Raw genomic sequence first — 21277 nt, forward strand, 5'->3', positions numbered from 1 at the left:
TATTTTCTGCTTTTTATTTTGCATTTTGTTTGTTTTGCCTGGGACCTAAATGCTCTCTAAAGGGTAAAAGGTGCTAACGAACAATAGTGTAAAAAGTTTCATTAGAACCTCTGATGTTCCTGTTCCATTATGAAGACAGGCTTGGCTTCGTCATCTATACAGTGGTAGGCTGATCTAACGTGCTTTGCTGGTCACAGGACTTGCTGTGGATTTGTGGTGTGTGTGTGTGTGTGTGACCTTTTGAGCACTTTCTGGACATCTTTCCACACCTTGCTCAGTGCACCAAAGACAAATATCACTGATTGTCAAGAGACATTTTCTGGGACTCTCTTTCACCCTAGATGTGGTACCCTAGGGCTGTCTGCAGGACATGAGTCTGGCCTGTTTTTCCACTGCAGGGACTCTGCTGGGGGATGGGAAGGAGGTGCTTGCTCTGTGACCCTGGGCATGGCCTGGAGGGACACGATTGATGACTCTGCCTTCCTGCACAGTATGATCCACCCGAAAAAAGGATTTTCTGTCTTGTCTCTTGGAGGCTGGGGTGTATGGGGCCACTTAAGTCGAAGCAGAAGCTCCGTCCACTCTGAGAGTCCTGTGACTTCTTGGGGGAGCCTCCCCTCAGGTCAGAATCCTCTCCCCATCTTCTAACTGGCTTCACACCTAGATGCCCTTCACAGGGAAAGCAGAATATGACAGGCAGGTCTTTGATCTAGACCTAGAATGCAAACCTGTACTTTCAGCTCAATCAAGGTCAGGGAGAGAAAAATACCCTTGCTCACAGGGATATGGCAGTTAAGCGGCTCTCACCTAAGGCCTGCCTTGAGGAATGGATGAACCACAAATAGAACCCAAATCCAAATATATTGATCGTTCGTACACAGGGACTATCAGCTTAGCCCTGAGAAGAGCTGCCCCATGGACCTCGGCTAAGAGCTGGGCCAGTGTTCCAGGGCTGCCCTTCTGCCTGGAGCTGCGCTATCTTTTCCTTCCTTGCACCCTAAACCACTCGGGAGAAGCAGAGAGCCTCATGTACGATACTCTCAGGGCTGGGGCTAGTGCTCTCTCTCTCTCTCTTTTTTTCCCCATATCCACCTCCTCATCCCACAAAAGTTACCACTGGCTCTTGAGCATCCCTCTTATGATACCATGTGACAGGCTGGCAGGTGTTAGGACAGAGCTGGGTGCAGAGAGAGGAGATGGAGAGAGGAAAAGAGAGGATAAGAAAGGAAACAGGGACAGTGAACCAGAGAGGCAGAAGAAGGGGAAAGAAGGCGACAAATGGGTAGGAGGAAGGAGGAAACCGAAGAGGAGAGGAGAGTGTTAACGTTAGTGGGGCGGACGGGGTACTACACCTTTCTGAAAACTCATATCCACCATGCGGGGGCCCATCATCTCAATGAAGTAATTCTTGTTTTTCTCATACGCCTCACCATCAATTACCTTGATGTGAACTGTTTTGCTGTGAATGGAAAAATAAGGATCATAAGCAAGGAGTAGAGTGGGGGCGAGCCAGCCAGAGAAGAAAGGGGAAGAGAAAGAAACAGTGAAAACATCCAGAAAGGTCAAAAATCTGCCCCAACACCATAGGAGCACAGAGGAGAGTGGTCGCCCCAGGCCGCCTTCCAGCCCCACTAGACTCCTCCCAGGCTTTGAGTGGCTTCATGGCATTATTAGACTGGAAGACACTCACGCTTTGCAGTCAAAGGATCTAGGTTCTAATCCTGTATATTCTATGTGACCTTGGATGAATAATTTCACTGCTACACAAACAGGCCAAATAACACTAATATTATCCCAGGGCAAACGTGAGAGCTGTGAAATATACATATAAATGCTCAGACATTTAGGTTCTTCTAAAGCATTTCCTCCCTTATTCTGCCTTGCTTTTAGAGCAAGAGAGAATTAAAAAAAAAATTTTTTTTTTTTCTTTTGAAGTCAGCTGATACTGACTTGAAAGGTTTATTTTATAGAAAGGGCAGAAAGAGCAGTGTGTGGGGGGATGCTGCTGGCCCGTGGGAGTTTTGCCTGGAACCGGTCCCTTTCTCTGTGTTTGTGACTATCACAGGGAAGCCTGGAGGGCTGTTTGGCTCAAGTCACACCTTCTGGTAATTCACAGCAGTCGTCAAACACTACCGACCAGATCTGCAAATGAGCTTCTGTTGTCAGAGGAACACACTGACTGGATCACAGGAACTCTGACTCTCTGAATTACGATTAATTCATAAATCCTACAGCGATCTTGTGATGAGCACAATTAAGTTATTTTTTGTGCTAAAAGGAGTTGCTCTGTTAAACATTGAAAAACAGAAACCAATTTCAGGAACCCTGTTTTGCATATTTCTTTACTTTAAAAAGCACATATTACCAGGAGCTTCAAAAACAGAGGAGGTCCTGAGTCTCTCCCAGGCTGTGCTTGACAAGGGGGACGTTTCTGGATCAGACTCCAGATACTAAGGGGGAGAGACACTGCGGGATGAGGGTGGGCATGGAGCTGAGTCTCCTCTCTGCGGTGGGAGAGAAGGGGCCACAGAGAAGCCCTGCTCAGCTGCCCCAGGGCATTGCCTTTTCCCACCCGGGTGCCCCGAGGCCTGCCCTTTGTGGAGGAGACAGAGGCCTTCAGCTTCACCCTTTATTATTATTTAGCATAAAGTAGGAATATGGCTACATTGTGACTTGGAACAACCTCTCTTCTCTCCTGTGCTTTCCCAAGTCACTGTCAGAACTCTGGATGTCTACAGAGCTTCCACCGGCCACACTGTCGATCTTGTAGAACCAGATGTCGGTCCATTGCTCCTGAAGTGAATGTAATAGCAGTTACTAACACACCCAGCCATTGCCACCCCACTGCTTCAAAAACAGGCTCCAAACCCTCATCACTTGTCACACCCACCCCAGTCACAGATTAACCTGGCTGGTCACCAGAGAGTGCAGGAGTCACCCACTGGGGTCACTGAAAGGCCACAATACTTTGGCCTTCTCTCCTCCAGGGCAGTGGGTTTGTATCAGAAACAGTGACCTGGAGTCAAACCCCGGCTCGCCTCTCAGTTAGCTGGGTGACCTCAGGCGACTTGCCAGAGCTCGCCAAGTCTCATTTGTAAAGTGGAATACTATTACTTCTTCACAGTGTTCTTAACTGAGATAATGCACGCAAAGCACTTGGCAGGTTGTGCGTTCCCTAGTAAATGCTTAATAAATAGCCACTATCATTACTAAGAGGAATATAACTCCAGTTTGGTGCATCAAGAGTAATATGTAAAGAAATCTCATCTCCAGTTATTGAAGCAGAGGATACACAGGAAGTCAAGAAATAGAACTGATGACCCAAGAGGCAGCACAGGCTGGAAATAGAAGTCAGGTCCAGAAGGAATTGGACAGAACAGGATCATCACTGCCAGATGGGTTCTTAGAGGGGCTTGGAACGTTCAAGGCAGTAGCATGGACAGCGACTCTCACATGCTCCCCCAATCTGGCTTTGCGTCCCTGCCAGCGACAAGTTGTGGGCTGGACAGACCCCGTGTTAGGAACACAGCCTGCCCTGTGCTTGTTTGATTTTCAGTGAACGGAGAAATAGAATGAGACAAGTCACTGACACCTTAGTTGCAGACAGAGAAATGAGGCCAGACAACAAGTCGTGGCAAGAGAAATCTGGCTGAGCGAGGAGGAACCTCTAGTTGGAAGGTGTCACGGGGGAGGAGGCAGGATGTATGACTCCCTCCCTGAGATTGCTTGCAGGGAAGGCACCACATCTGCTTGGGCTTAAGACATTACCTGGCCTGGGGAAAATCAAGGAAGTTCTCAGTTCTGCTCAAGCCACAGATGAGGCCACAAGGACATTTACATGTATTAAGGGTCACCAGCCGGGTCTTGAGTTCTCTTTCTAAACTTGTTCTTCTCCATTTCAGTCAATGGAACCATCATCGATTTAAATCCAGAATCGCCTGATTCCTTCCTTCCCCTCATCCCTCCCCATTGCCAGCCCCCTGCCTGATGCCCACCTCTGACCCTAAAACATTTAATTTATCACCATCTTCCTTCTGCTATCAAGACCTAAATCAAAACAACATTACCTGTCCCCTGAACTTTGCAATAGCTTCCTAAGAGGTTTTCCTGCCCCTGACTTTGCTGTGCTCTTTCAATTCCTTCCCTGCATGACAACAGGGTTATCTAGTAAAAATAAAATCCAAGTCTTATCGTGCCTCCTTAATTAGAATAAATACAAAATTCTTACTACAGCCTATAGGATCTTGTATAACCCAACTTCATTCATAATGTTTTCCCCTTGCTCATGAATCCCAGACAGACTGGTCTTCCTCTTCCTTAAATCATTGCCCACTTAGGGCATCATCCTTGCTGTTCTCAGTGCCTGGCTCTGAGCTTATCCTTGTCCTTTTGATGCCACATAAAAAAAACATTCCTTCCTTGGGAGGCCATATCACCTCCTTGGGTCTCTTTCCTCCCCACCATGCCCACCCCTCCACCCTGGGTCACTTTCTATCATGTTCCATCAAGTTACTTCCTCTGTCCATTCCCTTCAGTGCACCGATCACAGCCCAAAGTTAGCTGGTTAGGTTATTAACTTACTTGCCTATATTCTATCTGTCCACATTAGAATGTAAGCTGCCTGAGGACAGGGAGCCTGTCCTTCTTATTTGTCACTGTCGTCCTAGTGTCTGGTGTAGAGGAGGCCCTTTGTCATCTCTTCCTGACATGGCTAATGGCAAAATTCTAACACATTACAAAATCATAAAATAATCTGAAATTCATGAAATTAATCTGAAATTCATGAAATTCATCATGAGCCTGAGACTTCATGAAATGAATCTACGCTGCCTTTTTTTTTTTTTTTTTTTTACGCCGCCTTTTTACAGTGAAAATATAACTCATTAGGAGCAAAAAATATATTGAAGGCTACTTTGATGGAATGCCTAAGCATTCTCAGCGGGACAAAGAGGCTGCTGCTGCTGCTAAGTCACTTCAGTCGTGTCCGACTCTGTGCGACCCCATAGATGGCAACCCATAGACGGCGACCCCGTGGACTGTAGCCCACCAGACTCCGCCGTCCCTGGGATTCTCCAGGCAAGAATACTGGAGTGGGTTGCCATTTCCTTCTCCAATGCATGAAAGTGAAAAGTGAAAGTGAAGTTGCTCAGTCGTTTCTGACTCTTGGCAACCCCATAGTCTGCAGCCCACCAGGCTCCTCCATCCATGGGATTTTCCAGGCAAGAGTACTGGAGTGGGGTGCCCTTGCCTTCTCCGACAAAGAGGCTAGAAGCCTCTACACCCTCAGCGTATTTCACCTATGCTATCTGTTCAGTCTATGGGACATGATGTTGTTCTTTCCAACAACAAGCCAGGACCTAATCCTAAGCCAAGGTTTAGTTAGTTAAGTCACTCAGTCGTGACCGATTCTTTGAGACCCCGTGGACTATAGCCCAAGACTCCTCCATCCATGGGGTTCTCCAGGCAAGAATACTGGAGTGGGTTGCCATTTCCTTCTCTTAGGCTAGGGCTTTTGAACGCTACCTCTCTCCTATTCCCAGTTCCTCCTTCTGCCCAGTTCATGCACAGATGCTCAGTCTCACTTCTCGTCCAGCTCTTTGCGACAGCAGAGACCGTAGCCTGCCAGACGCCTCCATCCATGGAATTATCCAGGCAAGAATACCGGAGTGGGCTGCCAGCCCCTTCTCCAGGGGACCTTCTCTTCTGCTCAGTGGCAGATACTAAATGGTCATGGGGTCAGATTATCCTGAGCAGCTGTTCCTAAGAGCCAGTCATGCTTTCAGAGACAGTAAGACTGCACCTGCCTTTCCTCTGAGCCTTCTGCAGAGGGAGGTGCCAAAGCAGGCAGCATTCCCAGCTAAGACTGATCATGCTGCTTGAAAAGATGCCCCCAGGACCTCGCCCACCAGCAACCAGGAAAGGATTAGGAAACATATTTCTGGGCTGCCTAGCTGATCTTCTCAGAACATTCTTTTGTATGAGGAAACCCAATTCCAAATCAGGACCTTGTGAATCTCACTTTACACAAGGAAGGAATCTGACATAACATACATTTCATCTCATTTAGTGCCATAAGAACTTTCTCACTTCATCCTTACTTCAGCCGTGTAACATAGGTGATATTCCTTCCACTCTAAAGATGAGAAAACAAGATGCCCAAACAGGTTAAGTAACTTGCCCAGAGTCACCCAGGTAGGAAACAGCAGAGTTGAGGTTTTAGCATATGTTCCTTATTATTCCTGTAGCTTATTTTGTACAAGCAGGTGGGTAAACTCTAAGTGCCATTCCCAAGCTATGGCCACAGTAAAGAAGCACAGAATTCTCCCATTTAAATTCAGGCAGCATAGGCAGGTAATAAAGGGATCTGACTCTGCTTTGCAATGTGAGTAGGTGGCTTCTTAACCCTTTGGCCCTCCCTTGCTGGAAATAATCTCTAAAGAATCCCTGACTTGGTGACCTCTTCCTTCCTGATTCCCACTAAATGACTCTTCACCACATCAAGAAGGGTTCCTTTTCATCATCTCTAAATTTATCCTGGCCGCTCCAGGCCAGCTAACACTCACAAAGCTTCCTTGACCCAGGTCCACAGGACAGAGCTGTTAGCCTTTCTGTGGGAGCTTTTAGAAGCCTCACGTCTGTGCTGGGTTCTTCTTTTAGTCCTTTTTATCCCTTGAGTTGGTGCCAGCAGCCCCCATCTCTCCCCCCGTCACGTTTCTGGCTCTGAACCAGGGCAGAAAAGCCCCTGCCAGCTCCAATACAGCCTGACAGCCCAACACTGACATTCCCCCACCCCTACCAAGGTCTGGGGGAAAAGCTTCTCATCTCTTGAGAAGGCTTAAGATGCTCTCATTGGTTTTCTCTTGAAAATTGATGTGTCATAGGGTCCCCCAAAATAGCACTTCTCAAACTTTGGTGTGCATGTGTTCCCTGGGAATGTTGTTAAAATGCAAATTCTGAGTAGGCAGGTCTGGGGTGGGGCCTGAGATTCTGCATTTCTAACAAGTAACTCAGGTATTCAGATGCTGCTGGTCCAGCCCCCAAGACTTTTGGGGGAAGTCTCTCTGACTCTACTAAAAACTCAGGGAAAAGGACATAGCTGCTCAAAAAACTAGTGCCAGTCAGGGAGGTGGAGCTGAAATCGAAGTCTAGCATTTCAGCAAAGGCTGCAGTTGGGTCCATTCTGACACTACTTTTTTAAAAAAAATTTCTTAAATTTGCTTTTCAGCCATACCACATGGCATACGGGATAGCTCCTGACCAGGGATCGAATTTGTGCCCCCTGCAATGGAAGTGCAGATTCTTAGCCACTGGACTGTCAGGAAAGTCCCTTGACACTACATTTTGAGAGGCGACTTGAAATGCACCCTGAACAGGGTGACTTAGTTGATGAAGACATCATGTTTCAAATTAATTGACTAATATTTAATAGTACGTACTTACGCCAGGCACTGCTCTCTTTCGGCACTTCATTAGAATTAGATATTAGACAGAATTATTAGAATTCTAGAATTATATATTAGATTATAGAATTTAGAATTATTATACTAGATAATTCAATCTTCACAACAAACCCATGAGGTAGGTGCATGCCAGGCAAGGTACACACATCATCTCATTTAGTTAGTCTTCACCATACCTCATGTAGGTATGTACTATTTTTATTGCCATTTTATAGATGAGGAAGTAGAGGCCTAGGCAAGTTAAGAGACTTGCCTAAGGTCACAGTTAAATGAGTGGGAGAGCTGGGATTTGAACTCAAACAGTGTGGCTCTAAAGACTGACCTTCTAATCAGGATTGGATATGTGGATCCAGAGGAGAGGTCTCTGTTTGGGGAGGAGATGGCACCCACTCCAAATGATCCTGGGGCTGTCACAAGTGGTGTGTCCAAAGGACTGAGGCCATTGGCCAGGAGACAGACTTCAACTCTGCCATATACCATTACATCAATGAGATCAACTGATTTAAAAGGGAGGGATCACCCCATTTCTGGTGGCATTCAAAAGTTGGGTGATGACCATGCATGAAAACGTTTGTGGAAAGGTTTCTACATGCCACAGGAGGTAAAGGAGATGACCTGTGAAGAAAGATCAACACACAGTTGTGTTCTGGTAAACTTGTTCATTGAGGGGGAAAAAAACCAACAAACAACAACCTTGATTTGGTGTGATGTCTTCCATGGTATAAATACTTCCCCTATAGTAAATTTTAGGGTACTAGTAGTTTGAACAACAAGCTTGCAAAAAGATTAAACATGTAACAATCAGCTCTTGTGAACTGGTAAGAGCCAGTTCCAACAGACCACTGACAGTTTCAGATTCTACCAGCATAATCTAAAGAGGTTATGATGAGAAAAGGTAGTTCTGATCAATTTACAAATTATTTTACTACTTGCGAGTGTTTGCTCAAAATGGGCAGCTATCTGAAAGAGCTTATTCACATAAGCCGTTGGGGAAAAAAGGCTCAGGGATTTGGTTTTTAAAATAAATGTGGGTGGGTGACAAGACTGTGGTAGGTTGAATTTCTAAAATGCCCCATCTTACATGGAGCCACTGCTGATGGCTGTGGACTGTACCCTCGGTTCTACTTGAGTGATGGTCTTTGTTGTGGTTTGACTTTGTTTTGAGGAAAATATTCTGGAGTAAATTTTAGTCTACTGTAGCTAATTTGTTTTAGAGGAATTTTGTGTAAAAGAAAAGGATCATTCTGAACTTTGCAATGACCCCTTATACATTTTCTGAGAACAAAAATGATCAGCTGTGTGAAAAGATTTTTCAATGAGGAGGCCAGCATTTTATGAAAAACCAGAACTTATTAGATGAAAGCAGTTATTAAATCTTTCAAATATACTTGATCATGCACAAACCATAAGCATTTTTCTCTTAAACTGGAAATAAATCTTTATCTGTTAGAAACAATGTAACCAAAATATGTGAACCTGAAGAATTTTGTTGCCAGTACTTAATGGCAAATATACAAACCAAAGTTGGTAAAAATGTAAAATAGAATGAACAAAATTTGCATTATACCAGATTTGAACATCTAGTAAGATTCACATTTATACTAAATTTTCAGCATTGTGTTCTTCTGCATTCTTTTTTTTTTTTTTTTGCTTTTATTAAAGGTCTAAAACAAACAAGTCCCATCTTAGCACAACATGTATATCAATTATACCTCAACAAAAAATAAGATACAATGTCCCCTCAACAATGTTCTACCCTAATTCCTGTGAATATGATATCACCCCCTCATGATGTTATGTGATATGTTATGTTAGCTTAAAATAGGGGGATTATCCAGGTGGGCCTGACCTAATCACCAGAGTCCTTAAAAGCAGAAAACTTCACTTCTGGCTGAAGAAAAAGGAAGCCAGAGGAATTCATGCATGAATCCCTTTGAAGCATAAGAAGGATACAACATGCTGTTTAATGATGGAGGGCATCATGTGAGCAGAAAAGCAGGCTGCCTCAAGGAGCAGAGTAGTCTCTGGATGACAGACAGTAAGGAAGGGGGCCCCCAGACCTAAAGCCACAAGAAATTGGATTCTGCCAACTTCCTGAATGAGGCTGGAAGCAGACACTTCCCCAGAGTTTTCCAGACAAGAGTCTAGCCACCCACACACTGATTTCAGCCTCAGGAGACCCTGAGCAGAGAACTTAGCCATGCCATGCCTGGACTCTGGAGCTGTGGAATTGTGATTTAGGTATTGTGTTGCATCTCTAAGTTAATGACACATTGTTTCACAGCAACTAATATGAAAGGCTTTTTAAAATTTTATGAAGTCAGGAACAGAGCCAGATGATCTCTTGGAACTGTCTTGCAGTGTCTATTTTGTAATCAAACTACTTTGTCCTGATGTAGAGCCACTGCTAGGCTCCACAGCGCCTTTATGCAAAACTGAGAAAAGATACAGCCTTGGAGATACACAGCTTGGCAAGAAGAAAGCTCCGTCCTCCAGCTTCCAGAGCAGTAGGTCATGTCAGACAGCTGACTTGGTGTGGAGAGTGCAGGTTGAGTTTTGAGTCTCCACTCAAGGGTCTTTATGCAGTACACAACCTGCACAACTGTACATGGCAGCCTCACTTGGCAGACTCTTGCCTGATTGACTGTTCCACACACATGCTTGAACCGACAAGAATATGGAACAGGTGAAGGCAGAGACACGGATTTCACTGAATAACTTTCTGCAGCCTGGGGAGTGGCCAGATAGGTGGGAGGATGAGCAGGCAGGGAGGTACAGAGTGGGAGGGAAAGGTGTTCGGTGTGTAAGGAGGAGCATGCGTATGATTTCTGCTGCTTTGGCACCTATGTTGGACCCTTCTGATGAGCCTGCTTCTGTGTGAAGCTTTTTCATACTTATGACTAGTTGGGCTGATTGGAGAAAACCTATAAATATGGTGGCTTCCACTGGGCAAAATGTAGAAACATTCTGTCTCCACTGACAGTTAAGACCTGACTGCTGGGCAAGCCGATGTGCGCACACCCATGTTTGAAGACTTCATGTGCATCCTGTCCATTTGGGACTGTCTGGGCTCATTGCTGAGCACCATAACTCATGACCAATTCCTTCCCTTTCCTAATCCCCTGCTTTCCCCATACCTGAAGAGCTTCTTACTTGGGGCTAAAGGGAAAAGGACATCTGAAATTACTGCTTGACTATGAACTTTAGGCTTTAGGGTATGTTTAGAGGCAGAATAGTGCCAAAAGTCCCATTGGGGCCACACATTCTGTTTCCCATAGGTCAGGACAAAGTGAGAAAATCTTCTAATGTTTTAAAAATATGATCTTCTAAACAAGCACCCTTTCTTTTTTCCCCATTGTGTTTTCTCTTTATTATAACTCAAGTAAAATATTCTCAGATTCAAATGGTACAAAAGCATACAGAGCAAGACATGGAACTTCCTCTTTTCTTTCCCATCCTTTTCATTTCTTACTCATCAGTCAGCAGTCTGTCTGCATTTCTGGTAGACATCCTTTCTTTGGGAGGCTGTCATGCCTCAGGGGGCAGCCCTACAGGGTAGAGAAGCTTACAGGTTTTTATCTCTCTACCTTTTCATAGAGGATATAGACTGGACCTTTCATTCCAGGAATTAGACGTTCTCTGTAATATCCGTTCCTCCACACACTCATTCATCCATCCACCCACCCACCCATCAATATGACCACATATTGATCAAAAGCATGCTCCTGCCCTCATGAAGCTCACAGTCTGGTGGTATGAACATGTACAAAAAGTATCCTTTTTCCCCTGATCAATGCTTTTATGGCATTTCCATGGCAAAGCAGGTAATATTAAGCTCTAGGAGACACTTCTCAGTGGAGGCATCAGATTGCATTCCCCAAGCAGTGCAAATCTGTCTTACTTGGAGCATACCACAAACCTCAAGGAGGCTCCTAAGTTTGACTATGTCTCATGGCCACCATGCAAAGATAAAAGTCTATGCAAGATAAAAGACAAAAATAAACTCAAAATGGATTAAAGATCTAAATGTAAGACCAGAAACTATAAAACTCCTAGAGGAGAACATAGGCAAAACACTCTCCGACATAAATCACAGCAAGATCTTCTATGACCCACCTCCCAGAATATTGGAAATAAAAGCAAAAATAAACAAATGGGACCTAATGAAAATTAAAAGCTTTTGCACAACAAAGGAAACTATAAGTAAGGTGAAAAGACAGCCCTCAGATTGGGAGAAAATAATAGCAAATGAGGAAACAGACAAAGGATTAATCTCAAAAATATACAAGCAACTCCTGAAGCTCAATTCCAGAAAAATAAATGACCCAATCAAAAAATGGGCCAAAGAACTAAACACACATTTCTCCAAAGAAGACATACAGATGGCTAACAAACACATGAAAAGATGCTCAACATCACTCATTATCAGAGAAATGCAAATCAAAACCACAATGAGGTACCATTACACGCCAGTCAGGATAGCTGTTATCCAAAAGTCTACAAGCAATAAATGCTGGAGAGGGTGTGGAGAAAAGGGAACCCTCTTACACTCTTGGTGGGAATGCAAACTAATACAGCTACTATGGAAAACAGTGTGGAGATTTCTTAAAAAACTGGAAATAGAACTGCCATATGACCCAGCAATACCACTTCTGGGCATACACACTGAGGAATCCAGATCTGAAAGAGACACGTGCACCCCATTGTTCATCGCAGCACTGTTTATAATAGCCAGGACATGGAAGCAGCCTAGATGCCCATCAGCAGATGAATGGATAAGGAAGCTGTGGTACATATACACCATGGAATATTACTCAGCTGTTAAAAAGAATTCATTTGAATCAGTTCTAATGAGATGGATGAACCTGGAGCCCATTATACAGAGTGAAGTAAGCCAGAAAGATAAAGACCATTACAGTATACTAACACATATATACGGAATTTAGAAAGATGGTAACGATGGCCCTATATGCAGGGCAGAAGAAGAGACGCAGAAGTACAGAACAGACTTTTGAACTCTGTGGGAGAAGGTGAGGGTGGGATGTTTTGAAAGAACAGCATGTATATAATCTATGGTGAAACAGACCACCAGCCCAGGTGGGATGCGTGAGTCAAGTGCTCGGGCCTGGTGGGCTGGGAAGACCCAGAGGAATCGGGTGGAGAGGGAGGTGGGATGGGGGACCGGGATGGGGAATACGTGTAACTCTATGGCTGATTCATATCAATGTATGACAAAACCCACTGAAAAATAAAAAATAAAAAAAATTAAAAAAAATGCTAAGTCTAATCGAACAGAAGTGCCAGATACAACCAATATGTTATAGTCTGTATGGGAGAATATAAAACAGGATATAAATATGAGCTCTCCATAATAAAACACTGAGAAAGGAGTAAAACAAGAGAATCAAGAAAATAAATATAAAAAAAAAAAAGTCTATGTGTGTGTATGCTCACACATGGGCAAAAGAGGTCCTCCACTGTTTAGCTGCAATGTCTCTGCTGGGAGAAGAGTGCTCTTCAAGCCACAATAAAGACTTCTCCCCCTCTGCTGCCCTATGGTAGGGAGTGTTTCATGTTCTTGCCTCTGTGTGTGTGCTCATGTTAGTGAAACTATCTACGCTGGGGTGGGGAAGGGTTAGGTACAACCCACTTTACACTGGAAAGAGAATCTGGCCTTCTTGAAAGAAGTCTCTGCAGGAGTCTTAGTTATGCACAAAGGGAAATTCAATTTCCAATCCCTAAGCTCTCATGTGTAGGTCTCAGTTCCATATGTGGCTCAGTTATTTACAGCCCTATTTGGGTCCCAAGTGCGCCCTGCCTCACCCTAAGAAAGTAGGATGGAGAGGAGGACAACTCACAGCTTCAATTCTCTTCCTCTTCTAAGTCAACAGGAGAGGGTAAAAAGGAAAAAAAAAAAAAAAGAAACCCATCAATGATCTGGGAATAAACCACTTCTGTGCCTTGAAATTGATAAATCTCTTTCTTGGAAAGGCAGTGAGAATAATCTATAAAATCATTTTATTTAACAGTGTGTCTCCTCTAGCTCCAAAGAGAACAAGTGACTGATTCATAGCTTTGGAGACGCTGGGTCTTTCTGTCTTATTTTCTCTCTCTGCTGGGGATCTCATTTTTTCAGGATGATTTTGATCCAAGCAGAAGGGAGGGAAATTCATACTGTACAAATGTGAAAATTCAGGTCCAAGGAAAACCTTCTAATAGTTACGAAGAGAGAGGAGCTGGCTCCTTAGGACCTGAGTTAAACACAGTCAAAGCTTCACTTTCCACCTCACATCCCTGTCCGTTGCGGCACTTAAAAAGCCCATCCTTCTGGTGGATAATTTTTAGAGATCCCAGTGAAGAGCAAGTTCAGGAAAGATTACTGTCCCAGGTCTGGGCAGAGAAACTCCTTCAATTAGGGACTGAACAAAATGGAAGGTGAGCTGCTGGTCCTAATAGAGTTTTTTTGACTGATTTAATGCAGAACTAAACTAAGGCCGAGCTGCAGCATTCCATCCATTCACGTAGATGTCCATGGGACTTCTGGCCCCGGGGTTCTGTGATGCAGCGGCCCTGAATGAGAGGAGAGCATCCAGTTACGTGTCAATCACTGTCATCATTTTGGGTGAATTGTGTTGTGTGTCCCAAAGGGGTTGTCAGAAATTTCTGCCTATGAGATTTTTCTTTTCTAAAGACTAACTGACTTTATTTTATTTTGGCCTCGTAGCATGCAGAATCTTAAGTTTCCAGATCAGGGATCGAACCCGTGCTCCCTGCAGTGGAGGTGCAGAGTCCTAACTACTGGACCCCCAGGGAATTCCCTGCCTTTGAGATTTCTAGATGACCTGTTTTCCAGTTCAGGGTTCTTCCCTTCTTCTACCAGTCAAACAGAAAATTCTTGTCTTGCACCACCTAGAGATAAACTGGAGCTCAGACTGTCAAAGGGCTGGAAAGGGCAGGGTTGAATCCTGGCCCCAGCTGAGCGTAGGAGTGCTGAGTGCTGTACCCTCTGCCTCAATGTCAGGACCCAGCCTCCAGCCACTTGGTGATCTCGGCAGGAAGATAGGAGGGCAGTTTCTTGGGCAATAGAGTCTAAAATCTGCAGCTGAGATTTTCACAGGGTGAGGAGAATGGACATCCTATTTGCTCTGTGATAAAGGTCTGAAGTTCTGCTAACATTCAATGGAAGAGGTTGTAACAGAATAGAGTAACAGGTCCGTGGCCAGGACCAGGGTGAGGCAAGCAAGTAAAACGTGCAAAACTTAAGGGTCCACCAGGCAACTCAGTGATCAAGATAAGTAATATTTTAATGCAACATTTAAAAAAAGAAGAATTTAGTTAAAGAATTCATAATGAACAAAATACCAAAATTTTAAATAAAGTCAGGAGCCATCCTGCATGTGTATGACTCACCTCACCCTCATCCTAACCCACTGCAGGGGTCATTTGGTAACTCGCGTTAACAGAGAGGCTGTTAACCCTGGAAGCAAAAGACTGGAGTTGGTATTCAGCTGTTGCTTCTCATTCAATGCCTTCTCCTAAGGCACTCACCCTCTCTGAGCCTAAATGAGAGAACAGGAGCCCTTATCTCTCTCTCGGGATTTGTGTGGATAGTGATATAAGCCAAAAAGCACAATCCTTGCTTTTGGAAATGACAGGTTTCAGTCAAGCACGTGTGTGTGTGTGTATGTGTATGTGTATGTAATGTGTAGGGCTCCTATTTCACCCTCCAAAACTAAACTCTTAGGCCTCTCAGGAAGGCTCCCAACTTTCTCAGCCTTTCAGAGTCCATCCCTGCATCACTGCTGACTACCTCACCTGTCCTCATGCACCAGGGTAAGACAGATCCGATCCCCACTTCGAACTTCCTAATTTTAGACAAAAGGGGGAAGATTGGGGAGGCAGAATGTCCTCTCTGCAGGCACTGCCTTTATACTGTCCTCCAGACGGTGGCAGCCAGTTCTCTGTGGCCCTTGCCCTTGTCAGGGATGGTCCAGCTCTCCTCACTGGTACGCACTCTGCCCAAACCACTGTCACTTCTGTCCAGGACCCTTATGACAGCCAACTAAGCCTACCGGGTCCCTGCTTCCATCCCTTTTGCCGAATTAAGAGTCCATTGTCTTCTCAACAGCAAGGAGGCTTTAAAAGAATTCTTAATGAAAATCATAAAGTGCCACTCCCCTACTTTAAGCTCTCAGTGGTTCCCAGTGCACTGAGAATAAAATTAAACTGCCTATGATTCATGTCGATGTATCACAAAAACCATCACAATATTGTAAAGCAATTATCCTCCAATTAAAATAAGCACATAAATTTAAAAACAACAACCACAACAACAACAAAAACAACCCTGCATAATCGAGCCCAGAAGTTCTGAAACTTCAGCATGTTCAGAATCATTAAGAGGGCTTGATGAAACACTCAACACTGGGCCCCATACCCACTGTTTCCGATTCTAGACATCTGGCTAGGGCCTGAGAATTTGCATTTCAGACAAGCTTCCGTGGACACTGATGCTACAAGCTCCAGAACCACCCTGAGGACCTGACCGGGTCTGCAGAGCTCAGCCTGGCTTGCCCCCAACTCGCGCCCTACCACTCGTCCTCCATCCACTCTGCCCAAGTTCTACTTGTTTTCTTTCCATTTTCTCAAATGCATCCACCTCAATCCTGCTTTAGTGCCTTTTCACTCACTCCTTCCTAAGCCTGGGACCTTCCTCCTCCAGATTCTTATCACCGGGGTCTTTTTCAATGTCTCAGTTTACCTGTTACTTCTTTGCCCACCCATTCTGATTGGCTCTAACCACTCCCCATCAGATCACCCTGTTTTGTTTTTACCTTCTTTACATGTTCGTTTTGTCTGTGGACAGTCTGTTTCCCCACCAGAATATAAGTTCCCCAAGAGCAGAAACTGACTGTGTTATTTACCAGTGCCCCAACAGCCTCTGGCACTTAGGCCCCCAACCTGTATCTGTTCGATGAATAATGAATGAAAACTAAGTGGTGTTGCCAGGATTTGACCTGGGGACTGACTGCAGAGCCTGCACTTAACTCTTAACAAGTGATTATGCTGGAGGCTGCGCCAGGCAGACCTGAGCAGACCTCTCTGACATCATTCCTGCCTACATGCTCCCTTCGTAGCACTGTTATGGGGCTTCTCTTATGAAACGATCTTTACTCTCTGCCCTTTATCTTCCCAAACAAATCTAAACTCCGTTGGCCTTTGAAACATACGTGAAAGGAGTCCCCTTAGCTAGAACCTGGCTCCAATGCCTCTTCACGAATCCAATCATGCCTTTAGTGGAATGTTAACACACTACACTCTTCCTTCCTGTGACCCATGCCAGGAAAACAACTTTCTATTCTGGACAGGAGTTTGATCCCTGGGTTGGGAAGATTCCCTGGAGTAGGAAAGGGCTATCTGCTCCAGTATTCTTGCCTGGAGAACCCCATGGACAGAGGAGTCTGGCAGGCTACAGCCCAGGGAGTCACAAAGAGTCGGACACATTATGTTCCTTGCTGTGACCTGCGCTGTGAAATGACAGACATTCCGTCTGTCATTTAGTGGGTAAGAGCTTGAGCCCAAGGTCAGAGAGACCTGGACTCAGTACTTAAAGAGTTTTAAGACTTTTCTCCCAAGGCAACAGAAACAAAAGGAAAAAAATAAACAAATAGGACTTAATGAAACAAAATCTTTTGCACAGCAAAGGAAATCTTAAAAAGAAAAGACAACCAATGCACCAGGAGAAAATATTTGCAACTGACAAGGGCTTAATTTCCAAAATATTACAAACAGTTCATACAACTCAATAACCAAAAAACAAACAACCCAATAAAAAAATTGGCATAAGACCTAAATAGACATTTCTCCAGAGGAGACATACAGATGGCCAGTGGGCACATGAAAAGATGATCAACATTGTTAATTCTTAGAGAAATGCAAATAAAAACTATAATGAGGTATCACCTCAGCCTCCTTAGAATGGCTGTCATCTGAAAAGTCTACAAATAACAAACGCTAGAGACGCTGTGGAGAAAAGGGAGCCCTCCTACACTATTGGTAGGAATGTAAATTAGTGGAGCCACTTCGGAAAACAGCATGGAGGTTTCTCAAAAAATGAAAAATAGAGTTGCCGTAAGATTCAGAAATCTCATCCCTGGCCATATATCCAGACAAAACTGTAGTTCAAAAAGACACATGCACCCCAATGTTTATAGCAGTTCTATTTACAATAGCCAAGACATGGTAGCAATCTTTGACAGAGGAATGAATAAAGATGTGGTATGTGTACGTATATATATATATGTACACATACACACACTCAATGGATACAATCGAATACTACTCAGCCATGAATAGAATGAAATAATACCATTTGGACCAACATGAACGGATCTAGAGATTACTAAACTAAGTGAAGTAAGTCGAAAGAGAAAGACAAATGTCATATGACATCACTTATATGGAGTTTAAAACATGACACAAATGAACTTATTTATGAAACAGAAACAGACTCAAAGATAGAAAACAAAGTGACTAGGGGAGGGATAAACTAGGGATTTGAGATTAGCAGATACAAACTAATATATATAAAATAGATAAAAATAACAAGGTCCTACTGTATAGCAGAGGGAACTCTATTTAACATCCTGTAATAAACCATAATGGGAAAATACGAAAAAGAATATATATACGTATATATTCTTTTATATGTATATATTCTTTTCCATATTTTTCCATATGTAATACATGAAATATGAAAAAGAATATCTATGTACATATATAAGAATATATATTCTTTTTCATGTTTTTTCCATATAATATCTGAATCACTTTGCTGTACACCAGAAACTAATATAGTATTGTAAATAAACTATACTTCAATAAAAACAAAAATTACAATAAAAAAGGTAAAGCAAAGTTAACCTATGGCGGGGAGAAAAAGAGTTTAGGACTTGTGGGCAAATGGCTTAATCTCTATGAGCTCTGATTTCCTTATCTGAAGATGGGTACAATAATAAAACCTACCTCATAGGGGTTTTGGGAGGATTAAATAAGGCAACGCAAGCAAAATTCATAGTATATTAACTGGCATATAATAAGCAGTCACAAATTTCATTTGATTTGATGACGGTCTATCGTTACACAACTAGCAGGGGGATCATTCCTTCTGGCAAAAAGTCAGAAGAGGGTGAGATGATCGGGAGTTTGACAAGTGCTGGTCTGGAACCAGGCAGAGCATTTTCTGCACTCCACGGTCTGGCCTGAGGAAGAATTACAGCGGGGTGTGTATGCCAGGAGGGGGCTGGTATCTCCTCAGCATCACTCCTCACTTTCTATCACTGCATATGCACCTTAGCCTGTCTTAGGAAGTCTGTGGGAAACGAGGATCGTCCTTCCCTTGAACTTGCTGCCACAATGTTAGCCACAGGCCTCTCAGAAGGTATGTATGAGCATGTGTTAGTTGCTCAGTCGTGTCCGACTCTTTGTGACCCCATGGACTGTAGCCTGCCAGACTTCTCTGTTCATGGAATTCTCCAGGCAAGAATACTGGAATGGGTTGCCATTTCCTTCTCCAGGGGATCTTCCCAACCCAGGGATCAAACTCAGGTCTCCTGCATTGCAGGCAGATTCTTTACCATCTGAGCTACCTGGGAAGCCCCAAAGTGTCTGTAGCTCAAGACAATATTCTGGTTTCCTTTGCATCTAAGTCCTTTACCTGGGGTTTGCTTCTGACGGGAGGAGGGACACCTTTTGCTGCCATGCTGGGCCGGACAGGCGGAGGTAACCTTTCCTATTATCAGAAGATAACCTTCCTTATTATCCAACCCTGCTCTTGATCCTGGGGCGGGAGCTGAGGGTGATTGCAGAGGCGGTTCATTTGCATAGCTTAATCCCATATTTTAACTGGTTAGAGAAGGACCTTCAAGGGTCCCGGTTGACTTCCCAGGGGGAACATGAAGAGGCAATGGTGCCAATTTGTCCTTGGAAGAGCAGTTTTCCATGGGAGGTCAAGGAGTGGAGGCAGCATTTGAATTCACTTCCTTCCAGTCCGATCCTGGATGTTCCAGTTGACGGATGTGCACCCCACCCCTGACCCATCCACACCTTTTACTGTTCCTGGAGATTCAACAGTCTGATTTCACGATTAGTTGCAATTAGTGCCAATTCCTGGAGCTTGTTTCCCGGCCCGCCCTCATTTTCGAGACTTCTCCTGCGCCTGCTCCCTAGCTCTGTTGGCCTAGCAGGGGGAGAGGAGAGGCAGGTGGGGCGGGGGGTGCGGGGAGAAGAGTTCATTTTTCCTTCCTAACACATCTACCTGCCCTTCCTTCAATCATCACCTCTCCCCACTTTTCAGGACCAGAAGGTTTGCAGACAATGCTCATTTCCAGCACGATATTTGAATCTTCCTGTCCTAGTGGTGGAAATAAAATGAGCTTGGGAGAACCTAAGTTCACAGGAGTGGGGTAGGGGGGCGGGTAGCTGACAAGAGTCAGCCCAGCATGCCCGTGGAACCCTCAGTTAACAACAAGTTTGTTTATACTGCACATCTGTGAGCTGCTGACTTCCCGATGATGTTCAGGGTGTGCACCAGTCAAGCAGAGTCATTCACCTGAAACGGAAGGCGGTGACACTCCGGGTGATAAAAGAAAACCTCACGACAATGAGTGTCATATAATACTGTCTGAAACTCTACATTTGCCTGGAGGGCCTTTTAATCAAGGATTTCAAAGCACATTTCCCAGCTCTTGCCCATTCATCTGTACCACATCCCTGGAAAAGAGCCCGCAGGTAGGTAGCAGAGTACTATAAATAGACTACTGTATCATTATCTTTGATGCGAGCACTACCTATTTAGACAGTATTACTCTGAAGACCTAAAGGGCTCCACGTATGTTTTATTATCTAATTCTAACTCATTCATACAGCATGCCCCGTATTTGCTGCCTTGCAGGTAGTTTGGAAAAGCTTTGGATCCACAGAAACTCACAACTTTCTAATGCCTTCTCCCTCCTCTCCTGCACCTGCTTAATTCAAGACACTTCCCAATTCTGCTCCCGGTAGCCCTAAGGAGCCAGTGTCATAGCTTCACTTGCCTTGTTTATATTAACACACACTTATGCCAGTGACACCAAGGGCTGTAAGAAGACATAATGCATTTCCATCAGATTTCATCTGGGTCTAAGGTGCAGGGCTTTGAAAGCTTCATTTATACAGCTATCAGATAGACTTCATGATTTTTACGAAGAGAGAGGACAGGGTACACTGATCACGTAAGCTCATGGTTGAAGCTAAGTTATTAGTACACCACCTTGAAAATGGACATCACCTTGAAAACTGACCAAGTGAATTTTTTTCATCTGTAACATCGTCTGTATCTCCCTTATACTGATACCATCAGGGAGGTGATGTACTCCTGTTACATACTTACATATGTCGCAGTTGGAATGAATCAAGTGTGTAATTATTTCCTTATTTGTCTTTTCCACTGTTCCAAGCTCTACAAGGGCTGGGGCTGTATTTGTTTTAATTGTCTCCATATCTCCAGAGTCGACCACATGTGAGATGCTTATAAAAATATCCGTTGAATGAATGGATGAGTGATGGCACGAATTACAGTGAGCATTCTCTGGTTTAGGGCTGCTAATCATGCCCTTTTAGTACAGGTTTAAGTTCTGTTCTAGGGAATCAAAACAGCTTCTGCTCCCACTCCATTCTGTCATGTGCCCTGGGGTCATCATTTCCCTCTTCATCCTCCTCTGTCCTCAAGGAACACACAGGGGCTGCAGGTAGAAGCCACATCCTTCCCTCTCCTCCCT

General features: G+C 44.2%; 1 protein-coding gene across 7 annotated transcripts in view; it reads right to left on the minus strand.

The window, feature by feature from the left end:
- SLC8A3 (solute carrier family 8 member A3) overlaps nucleotides 1-21277 on the minus strand; it is a 158939-nt gene that overhangs the window by 18496 nt on the left and 119166 nt on the right. For 4 of the 7 annotated variants that reach the window (XM_065941537.1, XM_065941535.1, XM_065941532.1 and 1 more), the window contains exon 3: nucleotides 1353-1459. The exons of the other annotated variants lie outside the window; for them this stretch is intronic. In XM_065941537.1, the coding sequence (XP_065797609.1) occupies nucleotides 1353-1459 (107 nt within the window). The remainder of the gene's footprint in view (nucleotides 1-1352; nucleotides 1460-21277) is intronic. 7 annotated transcript variants of the gene reach the window in all.

The sequence above is a fragment of the Muntiacus reevesi genome, chromosome 7, assembly GCF_963930625.1.
Source record: "Muntiacus reevesi chromosome 7, mMunRee1.1, whole genome shotgun sequence".
In the NCBI taxonomy this organism is placed as follows: Eukaryota; Metazoa; Chordata; class Mammalia; order Artiodactyla; family Cervidae; genus Muntiacus; species Muntiacus reevesi.